Source organism: Ascaphus truei, chromosome 2 (genome assembly GCF_040206685.1).
Source record: "Ascaphus truei isolate aAscTru1 chromosome 2, aAscTru1.hap1, whole genome shotgun sequence".
Classification (NCBI taxonomy): Eukaryota; Metazoa; Chordata; class Amphibia; order Anura; family Ascaphidae; genus Ascaphus; species Ascaphus truei.
This window is the reverse complement of record NC_134484.1, coordinates 477681894-477706297: the sequence shown is the minus strand read 5'-3', so window position 1 is coordinate 477706297 and position 24404 is coordinate 477681894. Positions and strand designations below refer to the sequence as shown.

General features: G+C 48.2%; 2 protein-coding genes across 3 annotated transcripts in view; one reads left to right on the top strand and one right to left on the bottom strand.

Annotated features, from left to right (window-relative positions):
* The window catches only part of LOC142488385 (uncharacterized), an 86472-nt gene extending 83552 nt beyond the window's left edge, over nucleotides 1–2920 (bottom strand). Inside the window, exons 1-2 of one of the 2 annotated variants that reach the window (XM_075588854.1) lie at nucleotides 2532–2920; nucleotides 1849–2001 (exon numbers count right to left, since the gene is read on the bottom strand). Coding sequence is in view for 1 of the 2 variants with exons in the window: in XM_075588855.1 (XP_075444970.1) it covers nucleotides 1849–1855 (7 nt within the window). In the remaining variant the exon portion in view is untranslated. Of the gene's footprint in view, nucleotides 1–1848 lie in introns of both variants that reach the window. The other variant, XM_075588855.1, reaches the window with a different exon arrangement.
* A 5238-nt stretch (nucleotides 2921–8158) lies between these two features.
* LOC142488398 (uncharacterized) lies at nucleotides 8159–24138 on the top strand. The gene is made up of 5 exons (XM_075588880.1): nucleotides 8159–8409; nucleotides 13935–14736; nucleotides 15055–15162; nucleotides 16847–16960; nucleotides 22502–24138. Exons 1-5 carry the CDS (start codon nucleotides 8365–8367, stop codon nucleotides 23593–23595), a joined length of 2163 nt encoding a protein of 720 aa, XP_075444995.1. The 5' UTR covers nucleotides 8159–8364; the 3' UTR covers nucleotides 23596–24138.
* The last annotated feature ends 266 nt before the right edge of the window (nucleotides 24139–24404 follow it).

Below are 24404 nucleotides of genomic sequence, written 5' to 3'. Positions count from 1 at the left end.
TGCATAGAATGACACTGGAGAATATAACATACAGTGGGAGAAAAAATATATATAAAATACAGTGTGCTACTAAAGTGATCCTCAATTGTCAATGTGAATACTTATTCACCCATTATACACCTCTGTGAAATGGTAAACTAACAACAACCTCTATTGTTGAGATGGCGTCTGCAGCTGTTATATGTGGAGTGGCTCAGCACCCCTAGACAACAGTGAAACAAGATAAAAACAGCGCAAACGCAATAGTGAAGTACTTTCAAATTATATTGTAAAAGTAAAAAGTATGATATCTGCGTACTTCCGTCTGGCTGGCTTATGAGGTCGAAGGTGACGATGCCGGAACAATACGAGCCGCAGTCAGGCTTACAGTTCAGTTTCTCCGCACAGTTTTGCGACAAGCCGCCAAGTAATGACGGCCGTCGGCTGATTACGGCGTCGCTCGAGAGGGCAATAGGCACCCGTAGAGTCTCGATATAAATGACTGGAGATACCCGTAGATAATTCGGAGTCACTTGTGAATCAGTAATCCTACGCGTTTCATAGCAAAAGCTACTTCAGGGATCCCTGATGAAACGGAAGTCCTGCACACGCCAGAGGGAAGTTCCCTGATGTTGGCATGAGAACAGCCACCTAAGTCCAGGCATTTACCCTGAGGGTCCAGCTGAATAACACCTGAGGGGCCGTGCGAAGAAGTGCTCCTGATGCCCATGGCGAGTAACCTATGCCTGAGTGCATGATATGTTTTAACTTGATGTACGCATTTATCATACTTTTTACTTTTACAATATAATTTGAAAGTACTTCACTATTGCGTTTGCGCTGTTTTTCTCTTGTTATACAGTGGGAGAAGATGGCGTGTGATAACAGGATAGTCCAGGCGGTGGATTAGATCGGTCCCGGTACTTTGTTTTGATCTAACATAGTCAGCCCCTCATGCACATTTCTCCTACATGACAATGTTGCCCCGTCTATAACTAGTGGGGATGTGACATTAATTCGGATCACACCTGCAAACTAGAGACAAACCCAATTCCCCTCCTGCTTTGCTCACAACGTGACCAGTCTGTTCCTTCCGTACCCTGACACTCGCCGTGCTCCAGCCCATACCCCTGGGTACACACGCAGACACTTTCTATGCTCTTGCATCCTGTCCGATCTAAAGTCCTGTGTTGTCGTCTGTAACAGATTTTCTTTACTACAACTTCATCCCGTCCTGTTCTCTGCTCTTTTTTTTTTTTGCAAAACAGTTACTTCACCTCTTTAATAAACAGACACAAATCCAGCCGAGGCTCCTCAACCACATGCAGCATTGACCTTATTCCCTTCCTTCTCCTTAAACCTCTCGCTTGTACCCTGGTTCCCATTCTGACTCATATCTCAACTCATCTCTTTGCTCTGGCGCTTTTCCTCGCTCTGTAAGCAGCATTTGCCTGACCTATTCCCAAGAATAACACCCTTGGATCCCTTTGTTGGTGAACCTCACGGCTCTGGTTCAGGTCCCCTTCTCTCTATATACGCTCTCACTGGGCGACCTTATTAACTCCTTTGGATTACACCTGCAGTCCAGTCAGAAATCTCAGTGTAATTAATCTCTGCCTCGGTGCCCTTAGTTACATCAAGCTTAATACGGCCAAGACTGAGTTACTCGTACTCCCTTCTCCATCGCAGTCATTTATACCAATATCCTTCCAATCTCACAAGTAAGCTGTCTAGGGGTTACATTCGTCTCCTCCTTCTTACACCCCTCATATAAACACGGTTACTAAATCTTGCCCTTTCTTCCTCAGCAATATTGTTTAAATCTATCTATTTAAATATTAAAATCAAGGATAGATCCCTGTAACTCACAACTCATGGGCACTCTTGAACTTGCAGTTCCCCTCTGGATGCAGGATGGGTATAGCAGCTGGACCTGTGGTTCTCCTCTGGGTGCAGGATAGGTATAGAAACTGAACCTGTGGCTCTCCTCTGTGGGTGCAGGATGGGTATAGAAGCTGGGACCTGTGGTTCTCCTCTGTGGTTGCAAGATGGGTATAAAAGCTGGGACCTGCGATTCTCCTGTGGGTGCAGGATGGGTATAGAAGCTGGGACCTGTGGTTATCCTCTGTGGATGCTGTGAGATGTTGGACCTGTGATTCTCCTCTGTGGGTGCTGGGTAGATATTGGACCTGTGTTTCTCCTCTGTGGATGCAGGAAGGGTATAGAAGCTGGGACCTGTGGTTCTCCTCTGGGGGTGCAGGTCTGGGTGCTGGAGAGATGTTGGACCTGTGATTCTCCTGTGTGGGTGCTGGATGGGTATTGAAGCTGGGACCTGTGGTTCTCCTCTGTGGATGCAGGAAGGGTCCTGTGGTTCTCCTCTGTGGGTGCAGGTATGGGTGCTGGACCTGTGATTCTCCTCTGTGGGTGCTGGATAGGTATTGAAGCTGGGACCTGTGGTTCTCCTTCCTCTGTGGGTGCTGGCTGGGTATAGAAACTGGGACCTGTGGTTCTCCTCTGTGGGTGCAGGTCTGGGTGCTGGGGAGATGTTGAACCTGTGGTTCTCCTCTGTGGGTGCAGGTCTGGGTGCTGGGGAGATGTTCAGATGATGTCTGAGCTGTAACTTAACCTCCTACAGGACAGGGCAGAGAGGTGTACCTCACACAGATAGCTGAATGTAAGTTATAGGGGAATCCTGATTGGGATGGGTCCCAGCAATAAGCACAGTGAGCTATGGAAGTGCTCTGTACTGGCAGTAATCTCCTCCCACCGGGTGAGGCCAGTGCAGGAATAGATCCCCCTGTTACAGACAGGGCAGCACAGTAAGTGACTTCTCATTGCTGCATCACTCACAGATCCTCTGCATTTCTCACAGGACTGTCTGTGTGCAGAACTCATTTCCTCCCATCGCTGCCTACTACATCCGGGTCACAGCCCTATGCTCTACTGCGCATGCTCACACGCAGGGGATCATGGGAGTTGTAGTTTTTATAGACAAGATCGATTGCCACATATAAGCAACACAGTAACATTCCCAGAAACCTGCTAGGGAAAGAGATCACACACAGACACACACACCTCCCAGAAACCTGCTAGGGAAAGAGATCACACACAGACACACACACCTCCCAGAAACCTGCTAGGGAAAGAGATCAGACACACAGAAACGCTACTAGGGAAAGAGATTAAACACACACACACACACCACATCTCCCAGAAATACTGCTAGGGAAAGAGATTACACAAACACACACACATTTTGATAGTAATGAGGTAACCTGGATATAACATAACCCCTGAGGCTGTAATAACACTTAGGCCTGGGACATGGCCAGCAGACCCCGCTGAGCAGATGCACTTACCCCCTGCATCTGTAATCAGCGCGGCTTTAGGCGCCGCTTCCGCATTGCTGCGGAGGCTCAAAAAATTGCAGGAGTGTCCTGTATGTATGCGAAAGGGGGGGGGGGGTTATTGAGCGCACTGGAAAGTTAGATTTTTTTGTTTACATGAGCGCCGGTGAGCGTGTGCCCGCGCACGAGTGAGCGGAGACTTACATATATCTATACAGTGGCGGCCGGGCTAAACCTAATGCGGCTGCCCCCGCATTTTAAAAATAGCGCGGGCGGTGCGCGGCTGTCTTCGGCTGAAAACCGGACGGTTTTCCCGCGCCTCGGCCGCTTTCAATAGTAAGCGCCATTAGCGCTTATCTATTGAAGCGGCCGCCGCGCGGGAAACTCCGTTTTTAAACGGAGAGCAGACCCGCGGCTAGCCCGCTACGCTCCCGGCCAGCTCCCGGCAAGCGTTAGAATAAAAGCTGCCGCAGCAGTATATGTAAGTAACCGCGGCAAGCTCCGCCTGCTCAGCGCTAGCGGGGACGCAGCCTTAGGCTACGCTTATGGTGACGAGACGGCGACGTCAGGCTGTGGTCGCTGGAAAAATCAAATTGAGATGACTTCCAGCGATTTCGTCTAAGCCGTCGCGCCGCGCTTACTATAAGCGCACGCTACAGCGGCAATGTATTTCCTGTGTGATCATTGTGGATGCTTTAGCCAAGGTCAGGATTGGAGAGGTGCGGATGGTAAAACAAAGCCAGGTCAGGAGAGGAGAAGAGCGGAGTCCGGAGGCAGGCAGGGTCAGCTAACAAGGCACGGCAGACAAGGCTGGAACAGAACAGACTGTGGAGAGGCACACGCACAAACAGAGATTATGCTCAGCCGATGAGCCTCTGGCTCTGCTGAGTATTTACAGGAAGCTGTGACGAATCACAGCAGGAGGCGTGTCACTGAGCAGGTTCTGATAGGAAGCTCCGCTGCAGGAGGCGTGTCACTGAGCAGGTTCTGATAGGAAGCTCCGCTGCAGGAGGCGTGTCACTGAGCAGGTTCTGATAGGAAGCTCTGCTGCAGGAGGCGTGTCACTGAGCAGGTTCTGATAGGAAGCTCGGCTGCAGGAGGCGTGTCACTGAGCAGGTTCTGATAGGAAGCTCCGCTGCAGGAGGCGTGTCACTGAGCAGGTTCTGATAGGAAGCTCGGCTGCAGGAGGCAGGTGTACAGAGTCTTCCTGCTGATATTATTAATGTGATACAGGTGCGTGCTGCATGCGCGCCAATGACATCATCACGTGGATGCAACCAGGAGGCGGGGCCAGCGGAGTTGGCATTTAGGTCCATGCGGGCTGCGTGAGCGCTCCTATGATGATAAAAGGCTCTAGGGTGAGGTTTGGGAGCGATGCTGGTATCTGGATGTATGGAGTTTTGCGTGCGCCGACCGCGGCGCCTCATGGATCCTTACAAACACAAGTTTATGCTCAGCCAATTTGCCTAGCGGCTGGATGAGCATATAAAGCACGGAGAGCCAATGGGAAGGCTGCAGGCATCACACAGACTGTGTACTGATTGGCAGGGGCAGAGTGTATCCCAGCTGTGGAGTAATGAAGGGAATTAATGTTTTAATGTATTAACCCCTCGAGTGTTTCTGGTTATGTGACGCGGAGACAGGAGCGTCCTCTGTTGCATCACGGGATGCGGTGCATGGGCGGAGCCTAGGTCCGGTGCCGGCAGGAGTACTGCGGCGCTCGCGTGAGGGGCGTCACCCAATGCGTCACGAGGGTGGGACCGAGGTCCAATCCTCACAGTCCTGCAGTCCCCACAACCATCGGCGGACAACTCGGCCTCTTGTGAACCAACAGGTAGCATGCACCATACATCTGGTAACAGGGGATCTCCCAGCGGGTGGGGGTAACAGGGGATCTCCCAGCCAGTGGGGGTAACGGGATCTCCCAGCGGGTGGGGGTAACAGGGGATCTCCCAGCCGATGGGGGTAACGGGATCTCCCAGCGGGTGGGGAAAACACCATTAAACTTATAAAACAATAAAATGAATTACAACTGTGACACCCCTGAGGGAAACAGCAGATAATAGTGTTACAGCGTTACCTGTTAGGCTTACAGAAGGCCTAAGCCTCCACTCTTGGGGAGCCTGGTGCAGCGCCTCCACCCGTGAGGATCCCAGCGTAGGTGGGATGGCTCCTCACGGGAACCTGAATACCTACAGGGTATACCCCAAATAATCATTAGACAGAGCCCACGCTAGTCAGTTGGAGCTGGGACACAGATAGGGGAGGATGTATGTGTGCAGGGGTCTGTGACCCTCTGCACTAGGCCAGAGACCCCCTAGGCCCTAACTCACATCTCAAGATTGTGACTGTTACAGGGACAGGCCCTTAGGTAGGGACCTTGCCCCATTAGCTGTTTGGTAGTTCAGGGACAAAGCAGCCACGCTGCGCAGCCCTGATAAACGTGGTCTGGGACCAGACCACCCTGCCAAGACTAGAGACTATCTTCATGTGGGACCCTCCAGCGGGTTACCACCTCCGCGGAGGTGGACTCGTCGCGGATGACCTCGCTGGATCGGCGCTGGATCCCGGTTGTCTTCCCATCGGCGTGCCCGGGTGCTGGAGCACCCGGCAGGTACCTTTACACCAAGTGCACCAAACATTAATATGCACCATAATGGCAGCGCTGACCACACATTGGGGTGGGAGGGGTTATATCCCCGAGAAAATCTGGGTGGTTGGGTGCCCGAGGGCCCCATAAGGTACTGTGGACACGGTGTGGGTTACACGGTGGTGGGTCACTGCCCTGCGCGGCTGGATGGTTAGTTGTAACCAGTAGTATTATTATTATCATTGTTTGGCATATGTTCATAGTAAAGCTCCATTGTTCTGTTGCATCAGTGTGTGTGTTGTACATATATGGTCCTGCACGGGGTTATCCCGCATAGCTGGGATCCCGCGCAGGTGGAGGCGCTGTTATATAACGAATCAGGTACACCCCAGGCTCCCCGTGGCGGAGGTTCAGGTCTCTAGCGAGCCACAGGTAAAGCACCACACACATCGTAGACGCCTTATCTCCCAGGGGGTGGGGGAAAGTGCGCGACGTAAGAATACCAAGGCCTGTGAGAATTAACCCCTACACTGCCTGCAGGGACAGGACTGACGTGCAGAGATTTCAAACACTAGCTACATATATTTATATAATTCAGTATTAGGTGATGCGTTTTTTATTTGGGTTAAATCTATAATTTAGGACAAACTTTCAAACCTACTATTTTCATCAGGTCTATCAAAGCAAATTATCCCACATTAGCAATAGGAGGTTTTCTTTGATACATCTGGTGCAATGTTTGCCCCAGAATTGCACCACTTTTGCACTGATACTCAGACCTCACTGTCTCCTGAGGCTACAGATACAGCAGTGATAACACAAAGATACACACACACTGCTTCAGTGACACAACATGTCCCTGCTCACACAAAGCACAGAGTGTGCTAGGAAGGGCTGTCCCACTCCCAGCCTGTAACCTGATCCTGAGCACAGACTGTCCCACATCCTGAGGAGGGAATCCAGGTCACTCCCACAGGGAAGGACTGAGAGATCACAGGGGCTCCCCCCACCCTCCATAGGAAGTACACACACAGTGAGGAGGGGATACAGTGCACATCTCAGGCACTTTGGGGGGGACACACTGAGGAATAGGCTCTGCAGCCTCTAAGTCCCTTTTCCTGTGCCCCCCTCACATTGCCCACCCCCTGCTGCACAGAGATCTTCAGCCTGTGTTATTGGGTAAGTGCTTTCCTCCTCCTCCCTTGTGTGACCTGTGCACATTATCCCAGTCCTGTTCTGAGCTTCCTTAGGCTGCGTACATAGTTTAGCAGTCAGCGCTCCTCCGCGCTCACACTGAGGCTCGTCTGCGCAATCAGGAGCGATTGCATGAACTAGCAGACGAGCCAGGAGACGAGCGGGAGGCGGGGCACTGATGTCACTGGGCCAATAGCCCGCGAAGCGCCGACGTCAACGTCACGGTGCTGATGTCACGGCGCCGTGACGTTGACGCTGCTTCGCTCTGATTGGAGGTTTTCAGCCGACAGAGCGCTCAGAAACAGGTTCTGCTGTCGGCTGAAAATCCCTGCGCCTCAGCACGCCTGCTGACGCTCGCGGGAGCCCCCTCTCAAGACATCCTCATCACGGAGCGTCTGCACGGCTCAGAGCTGACTGTCCTATGGACGCAGCCTTACACACAGGAGCCTGAGAGGCTGAGCCTCTGATAGTGAGGGGGAGCCTCTGGCACTGGGGGGGTTACTCCTCCTGTATCACAGGGACTGGGAGATAATGGGGGTTATTTTACATTGGGAATTAACATTAGGAATCAGTGAGGATAAGATTGGGAAAGTTATTAAATAGAGTTAGAAAGTTATTAGATTGAGGGAGTATTGGTTGGAGTTTAACTCCTTCATTACCACAGGGGCCAGCATCATGTGTGTGTTATGGGCTATAGCTTCTCTGTGTGAGGCTGACATGTTTGCCCGGGGACAGTCTAGTGTAGAACTACAGCTGAGGGAGAGCAGGGTGACCCCAGGCACAGAGGTGGGTGCTGTGTCTGGGTCTCTGTGTATGCGCCGCCATATAGAAACCCCAAGCATGTGGTGCCTCACGTCTGTAGCATACAAGGGGTTAACCCCTCATTTTCTAAACGGTGCAAATATACAGAGATAACAGAAAGGTACAGGATCCGGTGATACAGTACTATTAGCTGTAGGAATCCATGACACATTGCTTGCAGTAACAGGAGGGAGAGGGGGGAGGGGATATGATGCCTTTTATTGGACCAACAAGTAGTTGAAATGTTACAAGCTTTCTAACCTCTCAGGATCCTTCATCAGGCGTTACAGAAATACAATGTAGCCCTTGTTCCCCGTGACTAGAAGGGACTACCAGTACTGCCTTTGCCTGTTGGCTAAGAGAAGGCCTGAGCCTCCGCCTCTGGGAGCCTGGGGTGTCACTTGTCTGCCTTGGTGCAGCGCCTCCACCCGTGAGGGAACCCAGCGCAGTGAGATGATCCCCGCTCAGGAACGAATACCAACAATGATCACACCACAAGTATGTAATAACAAGTTTTACTGAACATATAGATATATATAGATATAGATCTATATCTTATACCAGGGGGGCGCAAACTTTTTTCCCTGCGCCCCCCTGCCGGCTGTCCCCTCACTCCCGCGCCCCCCCCCAACCCCAACTTACCCGCGCTCCGGCGTAATGACGTCACGTTGCCATAGCAACGTGCCGTCACATGACCTCGCAGCGTAATTTTGACGCCGCGTTGCCATGGCGATGCAGGAAGGAAGCCGCCGGAGCTTAGGTAAGTAAAGGTTTACAGAGGCCCTGCAGCTCCCCCGGCACTTAATTTAAGTGCCTTCGGGAAGCGCGCGGGGCCTCTGTAAACCCCGCGCCCCCCGCCGGCAGTCTCGCGCCCCCCCTGGGGGTCGCGCCCCACAGTTTGCGCACCGCTGTCTTATACTATACCCCACAGCTATATAACACTCCCAACCTCAATACACCACGTGTCCCCACAGTACAAAGGGTGCTTGGCACCAATACCCTGATGTCCTTTTAACCAATGTCAAGACCCACCCAAAAGGTAACGCTACCCTGAACTGTTGGTGCACTTTTGTCGAGGTACCTGCCGGGTACTACAGTACCCGGTGCGGCCGACTAGCAAGTGATCCTGGTGATCCAGCGACATCGTCATCCGCGAAGACGTCCGCCTCTGCGTTGGGTGAACTCCGGTCGGAGTGTCTCCCCTTTAATAGTCTGATGGTACGGTGGTGGTTTGGTCCCAGACCACAGGCCGAAAGTCGCTGCGCGGCCTCTTCACTGGCGCTATATGCTAACTATATGCAGCTACTGGGGAAATGTCCCTAGCTATGGGATTCCCTGTAGCAGCCACAATCTGATTACGTGAGTGGGGCCTATTTTGGACCTAAGGGGTCTCAGGCCTAGTCTGAGTGTCTCTGACACCCAGACCCTACCTTCCCCTTCTCTGTCCTGGCTCCAACTGGCGTGGTCCCCCTCAGTGCGCCAAATGTATGCTTCCTCTGTGCTTCCAGGAGCCCTATTGGTCCACCTGCAACACATGTCTAGCAGCCCCTGAGGCTGCTGGGACTTGTAGTCCCCATTCTGCGCCTATTCCTGATGGCTGCCGCACTATTGAACACTGAGCATGCGTGGGGCACTCTGCTCATGCGTGACTAGGTTCAAGATGGCGGCGCCCTATATTAGGTACCACCACGGGACTCCGGCGACCAGGTTGTCCTTCTGGCGGCACCCGCACACTGCCACAAACTCCCTGCATGCAGCAACCCCCACCAGAGCCTTTCCTGCACCTATCTCCCTCAGGCAGCCCAGGGGTAAGAGGGGGACCTAGCTACAACAATCTAATATACAGTATGTAAGAGGGATATGTGGTTACAATGGATGTAGATAGGACGTGTGAAATAAGGAGGTAGAAGAAGGTATGCTGATGGGAAAATAAACAGCAGAGACATACTGTAGGAGGCTATTTTCTTTGACATGCAAAGGCAGCCTAGACATTAAGGAGACGTGAGGGGGACGTGTGTGGGACAAGGCAGTGAGTGTGTTAAAATTTCTATCAATATATATAAGCCACTATAATTATTTTATGTCTGGTGATCTATATGTAGCCCGCTTTCCCCTTGTCTAAGGGAAACTACCTGTGCTACCGTTACCTGCGTGGCTTACAGAAGGCCTGTTTCTCCGCCACTGGGAGCCTGGGGTGATCACGTTCTTTGGTACACAGCGCCTCCACCTGGTAAAGATACTAACGCAGTAGGATAACTCCTCTCAGGAACCTAATACGGACAGTAAATACACAATAGTATTTACTGAACATCAACACAATAATAACAAGGCCATACTAGGCCATACCTTCACAATACCTCCACAGTGTAGAACCCCCAACCCGGTGAGGCTCCCCCAAAGTACTGAGGTGCCCTGGGCACCTAACCACCTGGTGTCCACAGAGTCAAGCCCACCCCAAGTGTGTGGAGTAGCAGTACCAACTGTGTGTGTGGCCGTTGGTGCACTTGTGGATACTTTCCTTGACTCCGTCCAGACCAGGTTAGGTGGAAGATGGTGGGTCCGCAGGCCGCAACGTGATCCCACGACGCGGTCTACAGGATCCTCTCCTGTCTGCAGGCATCTGCCTCTGAGGGCAATCTGGGACTAGTCCAGGGAAGCACTGCTCCCTGGACACTACCTGCTTCGTTGGGGTCCCTCTCCCGACTGGCGCACGGTTCTGAGCATGCCAACATTTATCTATCTCCCTCACAGATATCCTGGGAGCCCTATTGGATGCTGCATGTCACATGTCCGGCCTCCAGGAGCATGCTGGGATATGTAGTACCTTGCAGAGCCTTGACAATGGCCGCCGCAACTCTGCCTTAACTGCGCATGCGTGAGGCAGCGACTGTGCATGCAAAAGAAAATGGCGGCGCCCGATATCGGGTGCACGGCAGAGCTCCCGCTATAGCCGCAACCCTCTCAGAGTTACCGGCACCTCGGCGGGTCAGCCCGCAGCTCGGCGGCACCCGGACAACTGCTGCAGTCATCCCCTACCCCACGAGCCAGGAGGTATAAGGGGACCTGGATACATATATAAAGAATGTTACCAGGGAATAGTGCAAATATGCAGGAGTACTTACTTAATTAATACACAAAATACACATAACAAACAGTGTACATACACCGCTACATACATGTATGCTTTCTGGGCAGCGCTCCACCAGCTCCAAGTGCCGCATGGGGGAACTTGCATCTTACCATACAGTATCTGTGTATATAGGACAAGCAGAAAGCACAGTTCCATAATCACTCCTACCGATTCCCAACTTGTTTCGCAGCATAGCGGGCATAGAAATGTATTTACAGTAGTAAACGATCCAAAAAATGCAAAAGAATGCACAAAGCAGCGCACTGCCCAGGGACACAGGTGTATCAAAAATGAAAAATAAATTTATTGTCAATCAGACATAACAAACAAGGATTTTAATACCCTCCAACGCGTTTCACACAACAAGGTGCTTTATCAAGGAGTAAGGTACAGTACATTGGGGGACCCTTTTATACCATATATCACATGTGTAATGAATTAGTCAAATTTCGCGCCAAAAACACGTGTATATGACGTCATAGATGCGACCATGTTTACCTCTGTGAATGTGTATATCTGAAGGCATTACAGTCCCTCGCTAATCACGCCCCCTAGTGATGTCACTACCAATCCGCTTCCTGGCATAGCTAGCTGGTGAGATAGAAACACCTCCCCTCACAACGGAGATCCCCCGTCCTCTAAAGGTACGGGTTAAAACCTATCCGCTGTGCCCGTGGAGGTGCTATATCCCTCAGCTGCCAAAGCACTGAACTGGGGTAGAGCCGATACGACTCCAAAAGTCGTGACTAACCACGCCCCTCAGAGACATCACCATTCAGTTGGTCCTAGGCATTGATGGTTAGAGTGGGAAGAACACACCTCCTTTCCCTCCCACAGACAGAAATCTGCTATGATCGGGACTGGGGCGGTGCTAAGAACCATAGCAACCACAATGTCTAAGGTGGGGATGTGTTAATGTTAACCCCCTATTTTTTGAACCATCTGATATCTTTAGGTCTCACACAATATAACATAGCAAAAAACAGTAATCGTCATATCACAGTAATAAACCTAACAATTAAAATACTCCATTTCCCCCCAATGTATGGATGCAAGACACCTGTACATAAAAACAAATACTAACAAATTAAAAACAGAGCTGGTAATTCTATCCGGAGTTCATCTTTATTTTTACTTTCAATTGTCTAACCCAAACAGAGGATAAAGAGAAAACATATATATAACCAGCTCTGTGATCACAAACACATACAAATAATAAAAACAATATATAGAAACAGGTCATGCTGACTATCACTTAGTCTATTTCTATTTGTGGTGTCATTTTGTTACCTCCTGTTGTAAATAAGAATTTTAACTCAGGGAGTGCTAGGACCTGCTAACGGTCATGCCTTGAAAGTGGCAGCAGGCTTAAGACGTACAGTACAGTAAATGAGCCTATTTCAAGAGAATTTATAGGTATTGCACTGTGTATTTTTGTCACATTGGAAGTAGCTTTGGGCATCTTTTTTTGTAAACCAAAAGTATATTCAGCAATTCTTAAAGCTGCAGTTCAGTCTTTTTTTTTTCTTTTTTAATTTTTTTTTTTACTTCAATAGTTTCATGTGGGCAATCTCTACTTACCTAAAGAACTGCAAAGCTGCAGGTCAATTCGTTCTCCATGTATTGATCGGCGAAATTTGGTGACATCATTAGAGCTGGCATACGTTTTTCTTCTGCTTCTGTCACTCAGTGGAAGCTCATGAATATTCATGAGCACTCCTGCACTGACATGTGCTAGAGGGAGGGCAGGGCTGACAAAGGGGTGTGCCAGGGCTTGTGACAGGACATGAAGGGGCAGTGCCTTAGCAAATGGTTGTTAAAATAGAATACAAGAAAATTGGTCTTTCAAAGTTGTTTTTTAAAAACAGAGAATGCTAAAAGTATTTTTTCTTACTACAGAACTGATTTATTAAAAATAACACACATGCAGGATATTGACTGAACTGCAGCTTTAAAGGCAATGGGTAAAATAAGACCTTGGATCAGTGTTACAAGCACTACAGACACACCCGTTCCACCCTCTCCATCCAATATCAATCAGATGGTTATCACTGAAAGCTGTATTCCTCACGGCAATAACATCAGCCACAGGAGGGAGTGAACTGGGAGCATGATCTTGATATCCTCATTTTTGCATTTTCTATCAGAATAAAGGTGTGTTGAGAACACGTCTTCAGTGAAAAGTAATATAATAATTCCACATTAACCAATAAATCAGGGGTACCCTCCTTCTGTCTGAACCCCCAAAAAAATCAGTGCTAAGAATCTCAGCACACGCCGTCCAAGTATCAGGGGTACAAAATTATTTAATATGTAGTAGTTACTTGACTAACTCTCGTCCCCCTTTTCCCTCCCCTCCTTTCCAATTTCCCCGTTTCTTTCTTTTCCTCTTTTCCCTTCTCCATTTGCCAGACAGGTGAGGGGAAGTTACTGCACTGTTTCCTCTGCATTACTCACTTCTCTCCGTATGAAATAGGAAAGCAAGACTGTGTCAGTATGGAGCAGAACTGCTGGACCTGAGAGAGAATCGGGAGCATTTATCAAAGTCTCTCTGATGTATCTGCTTTTTATTCATACTATAGAACAGTACAGTATGTTACTATGTTACACTGAGAGGACATTGCTGGTCTTTTGTCTGCTGATCTCCGACTCGCTTTATACGGTTTGTTTTACTAGATGGTTATGTTGTGACACAATCCTGAACCATTGATGTATTTTGCAGTGTTTGAAATGAAGTTCCTGTTTGAGGATGGACCATATGAATTTTTTTTGGTGCCCCTGTCTTCTCCGACTCCTTTGGGGATAATAATCTTAGGTTTGAAAGATCATACTAAATGCTGTATATTTGTCCAATATAACAGATAATTCCAATTCTGTTTTCTCTTTTATACAGACACAGCTGTCATCCAACAAATATAGATCAAGGAACCTCCGGTCAGCACCTCCAGAGCAGCACTGCCCACTGCCAGCACCTCCAGAGCAGCACTGCCCACTGGCAGCACCTCCAGAGCAGCACTGCCCACTGGCAGCACCTCCAGAGCAGCACTGCCCACTGCCAGCACCTCCAGAGCAGCACTGCCCACTGCCAGCACCTCCAGAGCAGCACTGCCAGCACCTCCAGAGCAGCACTGCCCACTGCCAGCACCTCCAGAGCAGCACTGCCCACTGCCAGCACCTCCAGAGCAGCACTGCCCACTGCCAGCACCTCCAGAGCAGCACTGCCCACTGCCAGCACCTCCAGAGCAGCACTGCCCACTGCCAGCACCTCCAGAGCAGCACTGCCCCATGCCAGCACCTCCAGAGCAGCACTGCCCACTGCCAGCACCTCCAGAGCAGCACTGCCCACTGCCAGCACCTCCAGGGCAGCACTGCCCACTGCCAGCACCTCCAGAGCAGCACTGCCAGCACCTCCAGAGCAGCACTGCCCACTGCCAGCACCTCCAGAGCAGCACTGCCCACTGCCAGCACCTCCAGAGCAGCACTGCCAACTGCCAGCACCTCCAGAGCAACACTGCCCACTGCCAGCACCTGCAGAGCAGCACTGCCCACTGCCAGCACCTCCAGAGCAGCACTGCCCACTGCCAACACCTTGAGAGTAGCACTGCCCACTGCCAGCACCTCCAGAGCAGCACTGCCCTCTGCCAGCACCTCCAGAGCAGCACTGCCCACTGCCAGCATGGATCCACGCTTGTTAAGTGAGTAGAGGAGATATTTTGGTGTCTTTGAAATCTGCAAGGAGGGAATATCTGGTTATTTTGTAGTTTGAGTCAAACACCCAAACTAATCTTGTTTTCTTATAGAACCACCAGCAGGTAAGAAGAAGTGGGAATATATGATTATTTTGCCGTTACGCGAGTCAAACACTTAACTCCAAGTCATTTTCTGCCAGAAGGGCTAATAATACATTTCTTTACAAGAGGTATTATATTATACCAATATCAAAGGAGGTGATATCACAAGAAGCGCCCCCACTCCCAGCTTTACTTGATGGGTTTTCCTTTTCTTGTTACCAGGTTTTCCAGTGTTTGCCCCCGAGAAGTTAAAGATGAAATCAGAGAAAGAAGAGGCGGAGGAACATCTGGCCCCAATAAAGGAAGAAATAGACGCATTTCCTGTTTGTGGTATGTACCCTTACATCCTCACTTGTCTTTATTCAGTATGTTTAAAAAATGAACTGAAATGTGTACAATAGTTTGGAAAATAATATTAAAGCGTGCATACAATTCTAAGATTTGTAGAACGAGAACTGGCACACAGTCAAAGAGTGGGTCCCAGGATGAATGAAAAAATAACTTTATTGATCCATACAACATCCTGGGACCCACTCTTTGACTGTGCGCCAGTTCTCGTTCTACAATTCATCAGCCATTTACTTGGCAGCCCGTCTCACAGGACACAGATCGGGCTGCATGTGAGTAATCAAACTTTATTTTTGTCAATTACTTTGCAGTAGGGGAACCATCCCACTGAGGATCACATAGGGGCTTCTTTGCCAACCCCATCCTCAGGGATACTTTGGCCCCACAAAGACGACATCATTATCTCAACAGCCCTATTCTATGTATTCATTTCCCACAAGTTCAATGGATCCAGCGCTGGAGCGCATTTATCACTAACCTTTTGTTTACAATTCTAAGATACCTGTTCTAATTAAAAAAATGATTTGTCTAAGGTTATATTGAGAATATTATTGTTATTGTGGTTTGAACATTGGTAGCTCTAATATTTTCAGCACTCGGGGGTAAAAACTCCCTCAACGCTCAAAGGGTTAATAAAGTAAAATCATTCACTTCACCCCTCCCCCCATAAGAATCAGTATAGAGTATTTCTGTAAAAAAACAAGACTACTCTCAGCTCCAAAAATAGCAGTAATGGGAACTCACAGAGCAGAGCAAGGAGTCCCAAAATATAGTGTCCATATATAATATCCGCAGATAATGTTGTCTGGACTTACATCTGTAGCGTGTAGCAGGTAGAAGAACTAATGATAGGTAGTATCACAGTAATGATCAAGAGAGGAAAACTGGAAGGGGAAAGATGGACACTGTAGGAGAACTGGTGGGGAATGTGAAGCAGTCAATGAACATTATCTCTACATCCCCGATCCACAGTGAAGTTCTCGGTCCGTCGTTTCTGCGTCCCCAAATGTCGAGAGGTACTGAGGTAGGTACCTGAATCCTTTTGCTGGAGCTGTGGAGATCCCGAGTGCTGAAGCCAGTAGTGATAACTGAAGGCTTCAGTCCGTCCGGGAAAGCTCAGGTTGTTGCTCCGGTCTTTCGCTGCACATGGAGGTGCCCGTCATCCATCGGCGTTCTCCCGTGATGCTTAGCATGAATCCAAGGGTTGTACCTGCGCTACAGATGTGCGTCACTCCAATCGGCCAGGCGATAGAGGTGAATGAAAGATTGGTTGAACAGCAGAGTCCAGCAGTAAGCACCAGTCAACTCACCAGGTGAATAGAAAAATAAAAAAGGTTTATTGGTAACATATTAAAAACAAAAAACACTAAGGACAGCGCAGGACAATTCTCCCACGCGTTTCAGGCTATGCAGCCTTTTCTCAAGGAGTGCCTGAAACGCGTGGGAGAATTGTCCTGTTCTGTCCTTAGTGTTTTTTGTTTTTAATATGTAACCAATAAACCTTTTTTATTTTTCTATTCACCTGGTGAGTTGACTGGTGCTTACTGCTGGACTCTGCTTGAACTGCAATCTTTCATTCACCTAGAGAATTTTTTGTATACTGATGTCACAAGAAGTGCCCCCACTCCCAGTTTTACAAGATGGATTTTCCTTTTCTTATTGCCAGGTTTCCCAGTGGTTGTACTGGAGAGTTTAGAGGTTAAGTCGGAGAAAGAAGAGCCGAACACTGAGGAACATCTGACCCCAATAAAGAGAGAAACTGTTCCATTTCCTGTCTCTGGTGAGTACCTTTTCACCTTTGTCTGCACAAAGGGATATTATCTTTTTACAAGGAGCATGGTCACATTCTCATATGAAGTCCCCAGGCCTGCTGGGTGTTCTGGAACAAGCCACATGCAGCAGAGTTAGAAGCGCAATATGGCTCTCAGACACGTATAAAAGGTTGGAAATGCAGAGTTAAGGGTATCTGACCATCAATAGATGCGATAAAACGTATTTAGGAAAGAAATTTAAGAGACCCTTCCCCTGTCTGACCAGTGTATCCTGCCTGTGAAACTGAGACCCTAAATGCAAAGATAATTCAGAAGCTTCAGACAACGCAAATAAATATGGTGAGATGTATGCTGGGTGTTACCCAAAGAGACAGGGAAAGAATGGGTGAGTTAAAAAAAACTTGGCCCCCTGCAGACGCACTTATCTGAACGCCCTCCTACTGCCTATGTACATTCTCCCTACCAATTAGCTTGCAAGCTCTTCGGAGCAGGGACTCCTCTTCCACAATGTTACTTTTATGTCTGAAGCACTTATTCCCATGATCTGTTATTTGTAGTTATGTTATTTATATGATTGTCATGTGTATTAGTGCTGTGAAGCGCTATGTACATTAATGGCGCTATATAAATAGACATGCATACAAAAATAAACAAAACTCTGTCCCTTTATCACATGGGAGAAAATGTTAAATAACTAACGCTCATGTATGCGAATGATAGATTCTTATATACACACTGTAACGGTTATGCTCACCACAAACCTGGACCAGACCGCGGGGCTGATGTGGGGATGTGAAAACACTGACCCTAGACCACAAAGCCGGATCAGGGTTGCATAGTCGTGCGTAGCCGGGTCAAGATTGGAGAAGTCAGAGTAGTCCATAGGCAAGCCGGGGTCAAGCAGGTGGCACAGGAGCGAAGGTCGAGGTCACAGGCAAAAATTCGGCAACAGGAAAAACTTCAGAGAAGGAGCTTTAGCGTAGGTGCTGCAGCGCGGTGGATACAGGAATGGGGAACAGGAACAGGGTGGAAGGTAGGCCACGGGAAAAGCAGGAGTGCAGACACGCCACAGGAAACACTTGAGGAGCAGTGTAGCCGCTTCAGCGTGGCGAAGGCAAAGTCTGCCAGGAACTTGGAGAGTAGCACAGGGGCTACTGAGCAGGAAAGCCTTAGGATGCAGGAGAAGTGCAGACATGCCAGAGGAAACACTGAGGAACAGTGTAGCTGCTTCAGCGCGGCGAAGTCTGCCAGGAACCTAGGAGAAGAGGACAAAGCACAGAAGGCCAAATCAGGCCAAACAGAGCTGCTTGTGGCAAGCACAGTTACTTGGAGAAAGTATTATGTTCAGCAACTTCCCGGGGGGAAGGGCAGCAGTTAAATAGCACTGGCAGCCAATGGGACCACAGCTGTATAGGAGGCAGCAACAGGCAGGCTGCAGAGTAACACCAAGAGCAGGTGATTCTGATTGCAGGTTTAGAGAGGGATTTGTCTGGAAGCTCTAAAGCACAGTAAGAATGAGTTCCAGCCTAACCCAGCCCAACTCCTTCAGACGAGAACTCCAGGCGAGCAGGGACCCTTACAGTATCCCCCCTTCAGGCGAGAACTCCGGGCGAGCAGAGGCAAGATCACTCAGAGATCTGGGCGACATGGAATTGTTTCTGAACTGTCTTAGGCAGGTAATAGACCCGTGGCCTAGCAGTTCGTTAGCGAGTACCATCTTTAAAAGTGAGAACAGTGGTACTGCAAATATTGACACACAGAAAGCTTCATAAAAGGACTTGGATATGCAGAGCTGTGGGAAAGCAGGGGAGTCCAGAACAGGACTGTCAGAAGGGCACAAGCCAGATGCAAGATCTCCAGTAATAGTCCCAGAGTACAAGACAAAAAACACTGATTGTTGGTTGTATGTAGCAGAGAAACATTCTGGACGAGCAATGGTATTACTCAGATAAGCACGTAGATGTTTGTGAGAATCTTTTGCTCCAAAGGAAATCCGGTCACTGGGTAGCGAGGGTAGAGGGCAGGAGGGCTCACTGAAAGATATTGATACCGTTCTCTTGTTAAAGTCCAGGCCCGTTATCCCTGGCAAGTTGAGTGTGACGGTTGGAGTGTTTACGTAGTTTTCTGCCGTGGTACTGGCAATTGAAAAGAGGCCAGGATCCCAGGACGTATGTGGTTTGGAAAGCATCAGTTCCGATGTCTGGGCATCCGCAGAGGAAGCAGTAGGCACCAACGGCCGAGTTGAGAGAAACATGCCGTGCCCACAGTGAGAGCACAAGAAATAGGGACGGACACCTCAGGCAAGGCAAGGAAGTCCAATAGGGTTGTTTCAGTCTTTGATGAAGGCAACATGAAACCCAGAGAGAACACATCAGGCACCATGCAAGAACCTGCGGATATAGAATCTGCTTGTAAAGTGAGAGAGCTTGGATCAGTACAGATTTTATCCGGTACAGCAGGAAGCTGGGAGAGCGGTAAACCTGACTTAGAAACAGAAGTCATGGAGTTAGAACTTGGTACTTCAAACACAGAAGAAGAATCAGGAATGAACTTGACTTGGGAGTGGAAGTCCCAGGCTCAGTGGCTTCACGCGATACTGTAGAGGAATCAATGCTGAATAAATCCGTTTCGAACACAGGGTGCTTTGAATAAGTAGATACATTCGGTACTACAGAATTCTCCCTGGGAGGTGACCCTGAGTTTGCGGCAGAAGTTGAGCAGTCAGTAGTGGGTACAACAAATATTATGGAAGAATCAGAGAAGTATAACTCTGTTTTGAACACTGGGTACTTTGAATCTGTAGAAACATCAGGTGCTACAGAAAGTTCCATGAGAGATAACCCCGAGTTCACAGTAGCAGTCATGCAGTCTGTAGCGGATACCTCAAATACTGTGGAAGCGTCAGTGAGATACTGTATTGTCTGAGGAGTGAGAATCCCAGACTCCAAGGCTACATGCAGAGTAGTAGGGAGACTAGATGGAGGAGAACTATTGTTTGCTGTGAGGGTTTGGAAGTCATCCATGGTTACAACCGGAGCTGTAGAATAGTCAGTGAAAAATATATTTGTTCCCGGAATGGATGTCTGGGAAGCAGCAGTGGTCACACTGTACAGCACAGAAATCAGGAAAAGGTACACTGGTCTCTGAAGTGGGAATTTGTGAAACAGCAAGGGCTAGACCAGGTACTTCAATTGAATCAGCATTGCGCTTGTCTCTGAAGTGGGTATTTGTGAAACAGAAAGGGCTAGACTAGGTACTTCAATTGAATCAGGGAAAGTTGCGCTTACCCCTGAAGTGGGAGCCGGAGGGTCAACAATAGGTATACCAGAACCTGTGGGGATTTTTATGGCAGGAACCTTTAAAAACAGAGAAAAGTTTATTCAACACTGCATTGGACCGAGTAATAGGGGTTTTGGTCATAGAAGAATCAGAATTAGGTATTTTTAACCCTGTGGGAACATTGTTGAAAGGTCTGCTTGTCACTGAAGTGGGAGTCTGGGAATCCACAGTAGGAATATCAGATACTACGAAGACTTTGTGGAAAGAGTCTTAGAATAAGTCCAGGGAACGCCAAACATTACAGGCTCATTAGAGAAGGTACATCTTAAAACAGGAGTTTTAGTATTAGTGATAGGCATATCACATACTATAGGAGAATCTGAGAAAAGGGGACCTGCTTTAAAATCAGAGACCTTATAAGTAGCAAAGGTTACAGCAGGTATTGTGGAGAAGTTTAAGGAAGAAGGCTTACTGTAGACTCAAGGGTAGGTGTTTCACATATAGCATGGAACTCTGAGACAGGGAAGGATGATTTAGAAACTGGATCCTTAGAAGCAGTAACAGGGAACTGGAACTTTTGCAGGGGAAAGAGAGAGAGGGAGCTTTGATTTGGAAACTTGATCCTTACATGCAGTAAGGGGGAACTCGGACCTTGCAAATGGATCAGAGACAGATAAGCTGATCTCTGAAGTGTGTAGATTGAGAAGTAGCAAAAGGAGAACCAATTGTTGTGGGAGGCACTAAGGAAAAAGGTTTAGAGTCTAAGGCAGGAATTTCAAATGTCTGAGGAACAGGAGTTGTTACACTAGGAGTTGCAAAGCTTTTAGAGAAAGGGAAATTTGAGTCAGAAACAGAGGTCGTGAAAAACTCCTCTTTGGGTTCCTGACATGAAAAATCAGTTTGGTAATTCCAAGGAGAAAGGGGTACCCCCAAGGGGTTAGCAACAGGAGTAGGAGCAGAGAGGTGCTGCCTCGTAGTAGAGGGACTGACCAGAACGTGATCCTGCTCTTTCACGTAGTGTTCCATGGATATGGCCAGATTATGGATCATTCTTTCAGAGCAGGCCAGTCTTTCGGAAAAAGTCTCAGGGAACCCAGTACCAGGAATTTTAACTGGAGCAGGGCGACGAAAGCAATGAATCCCAACAGGCTCAGTAACTTGAGGCTCAAGGGGGACAGGACTATGAAAGCTATGAATCCCAACAGGATAAGCAAAGGGGGGCAGGAGTATGAAAGCAACGAAACTCAACAGGCTCAGCAACTTGAGCCCCAAGGGGGCATAATGTGCAAGGTCTGCCTTTAAACCTAGGGGTTGAGAACTAGCTAGGGTTAAAGCAGGCACTGCACGAAAGTCAGAGAAAGGGGAACTTGAGTTTGAAACTGGAGACATAGAGAGTTTATCTTTTGGCTCTAGGAATGTAACATTGGCTTGGGAATTCCAGGAAAACAGGGGTGCCTCGAGGGGTCCAGCCACGGGTGTTGTGGCGCAAGAGAGCTGTCTCCTAGTGGCAATAATTTAAAGGAACTGGTCTGTACGTTGGGAAAGTTCATGGGGACTTTTGGTAAGCAATTCGGAGAAAGACACGTATTCTGGCATGGACAGATCTTCAGACACGGTCTGGCCTAACCCCACCTCAGTGGGGTCCTTGTTTGTGGGGCTGAACATACTGTAACGGTTATGCTCACCACAAACCTGGACCGGACCGTGGGGCTGAGGTGGGGATGTGAAAACACCGACCTTAGACCACAAAGCCAGGTCCGGGTTGCGTAGTCTGTAGTCGTGTGTAGCCGGGTCAGGATTTGAGAAGTCAGAGTAGTCCATAGGCAAGCCGGGGTCAAGGCAGGCGGCACAGGAGCGAAGGTCAAGGTCACAGGCAAAAATTCATCAACAGGAAAAACTTCAGCGTAGGTGCTGCAGCGCGGTGGGTACAGGAACGGGGAACAGGGTGGAAGGTAGGCCACGGGAAAAGCAGGAGTGCAGACACGCCACAGGAAACACTGAGGAGCAGGGTACACTATAGATTGCTGCCTGGTTTAGTTGATATTATTAACGCACTAATGATAGACCAGGAGTTCCTTAACTTTACTTCTCATGGATATTTTCAATGTTAATAATCATTTGTGTCCATGGGCCACAATTTTAAAACCCTGCGTTTTAAACATTTTGTTAATTAAGTATTGGTAAAGTAAATTCTTCAGTGTTCTGGATTTGTAATTTGAGTTACAGATTGAAAAAAAATAGTTTTGACTTTTTTTCTTTACTTCTGTTAGAGAACGGCCTGAATGAGGAACAGAACTTGAGCTCTGATACATCCAGAAGCTGTTTGACTCCTCGCAGCCCAGAAGTGCCAAAAAACAATGATTCCTGCCACATTTTGGATATGTACAAGGAACCAGTGCCACGTGATGGTGAATTTACAGACCTTGTACAGCACACAGCTGAAACGGACTCTAAATATGGGTCCAGCAAAAGGAATGAGAGAGATTTAAGAAGCCGCAGTGTTCAGCCTTTTGCTTGTTGTGAGTGTGGCAAAAGCTTCTCACTGGACAGGGACCTGCTCACACACCTTTGTGTCCCCACTAGAGAGCAAACTTTTACATGTACAGATGGTGAGAGAAGTTTCTCACTGAAGGAGAAACTTCTTCCACACCAGATGATTCAGACAGCAGTGAATCCTTTTACTTGTACAGTGTGTGGGAAACAGTTAAGTACTAAGACAATCCTCCTCAAACACCAGAAGATTCACACAGGGGAGAAACCATTCACATGTACAGAGTGTGGGAAACAATTCAGTACAAAGAACCGCTTCCTCACGCACCAGAGGATTCATACAGGAGAGAAACCATTCACATGTGCAAAGTGTAGTAAAAGCTTTTCCCGAAAGGAGAGCCTCCTCGAACATGCATGGATTCATACAGGGGAGAAACCATTCACATGTACAGAGTGTGGGAAACAATTCAGTACTAAGAGCAGCCTCATCATACACCAAAGGATTCATACAGGGGAGAGACAATTCACATGTACAGAGTGTGGGAAACAATTCGGTAAAGAGAGCAACCTCCTCACGCACCATATGATTCATACAGGGGAGAAACCATTCACATGTGCAGAGTGTGGGAAACAATTGCGTTTTAAGAGCAGTCTCCTCAAACACCAGATGATTCATACAGGGGAGAAACCATTCACATGTACGGAGTGTGGGAAACAATTCCGTTTTAAGAGCATACTTCTCACACACCACAGGGTTCATACACGGGAGAAACCATTCACATGTACTGAGTGTGGGAAAAAGTTCAATTTTAAGACCCACCTCATCACACACCATAGGATTCATACACGGGAGAAACCATTTCCATGTACATAGTGTGGGGAAAGCTTTTAATAGATAATCAGCCTCCTCACACGAGGATTCATACATGAGATAAAACATTTGATTGTTCAGAGGGGCAATATACCGGTAACATAGTAATACTGCAGTAATAAAAATGTCTGGTACTCAATACTTACCATTTCTTATTACCATGGTATTCCTATCTGTGGCTGCAGAGTGGGGGTGGGTCTGGCAGAGAGCTGTGGGGATGGGGGCTGTGTCAGAGAGAGGACTGAGTGGGTCTGGTAGAGAGAGTGGGAGCGGGTCTGGAAGCTCCATGACTTTCACATGTTGCAGCTATAATTAATCTTCCTGATGGTAATCTCACCCCTCCCCATCAACCACTTCCCCTCTGCCATGCTTCTTAACCCTTCTCTTCCACCATGACTCAAACCCTTCCTCTCCCCCGCATTTCTCTAATCTCTCACCCATGCCTCTTGAACTCCTCCCCCATGCTCATATACACACGCTTCCCCATGCCCCATTAGTGTGTACAGAAGAGGGGGGTAATTGTAAAAGGGTGAAAAAAGGCCTTAGTGTGGGTGTAGTTTTATTGTAAAATAATTTTTATTTAAAAAAAAATTATTCTTAAAATGAAAATATTCTAAAATGTATTTGTTTTTTTCACATTTTATTAAGAATGATATGCATTTGTATAAGAAATGTGTTTCGCAATAAATAACCTTAAACATTTTGCCGACTTTTGCTTTTAGTTTTCTATTTGGTGTTAATACCTTGATGAATATTGTTATTATGATAAATTACTTGTGTTATGTTGGGAAGTTCTTTTCTTATTGTCCAAC

Coding starts and splice junctions, on each gene's coding strand:
- LOC142488398 (XM_075588880.1), top strand. CDS start 8,365: ATGATCCCCGCTCAGGAACGAATACCAACAATGATCACACCACAA. Junction 8,410..13,934: donor CAACAATGATCACACCACAA/GTATGTAATAAC, acceptor TCTTTTATACAG/ACACAGCTGTCATCCAACAA. Junction 14,737..15,054: donor CATGGATCCACGCTTGTTAA/GTGAGTAGAGGA, acceptor TCTTGTTACCAG/GTTTTCCAGTGTTTGCCCCC.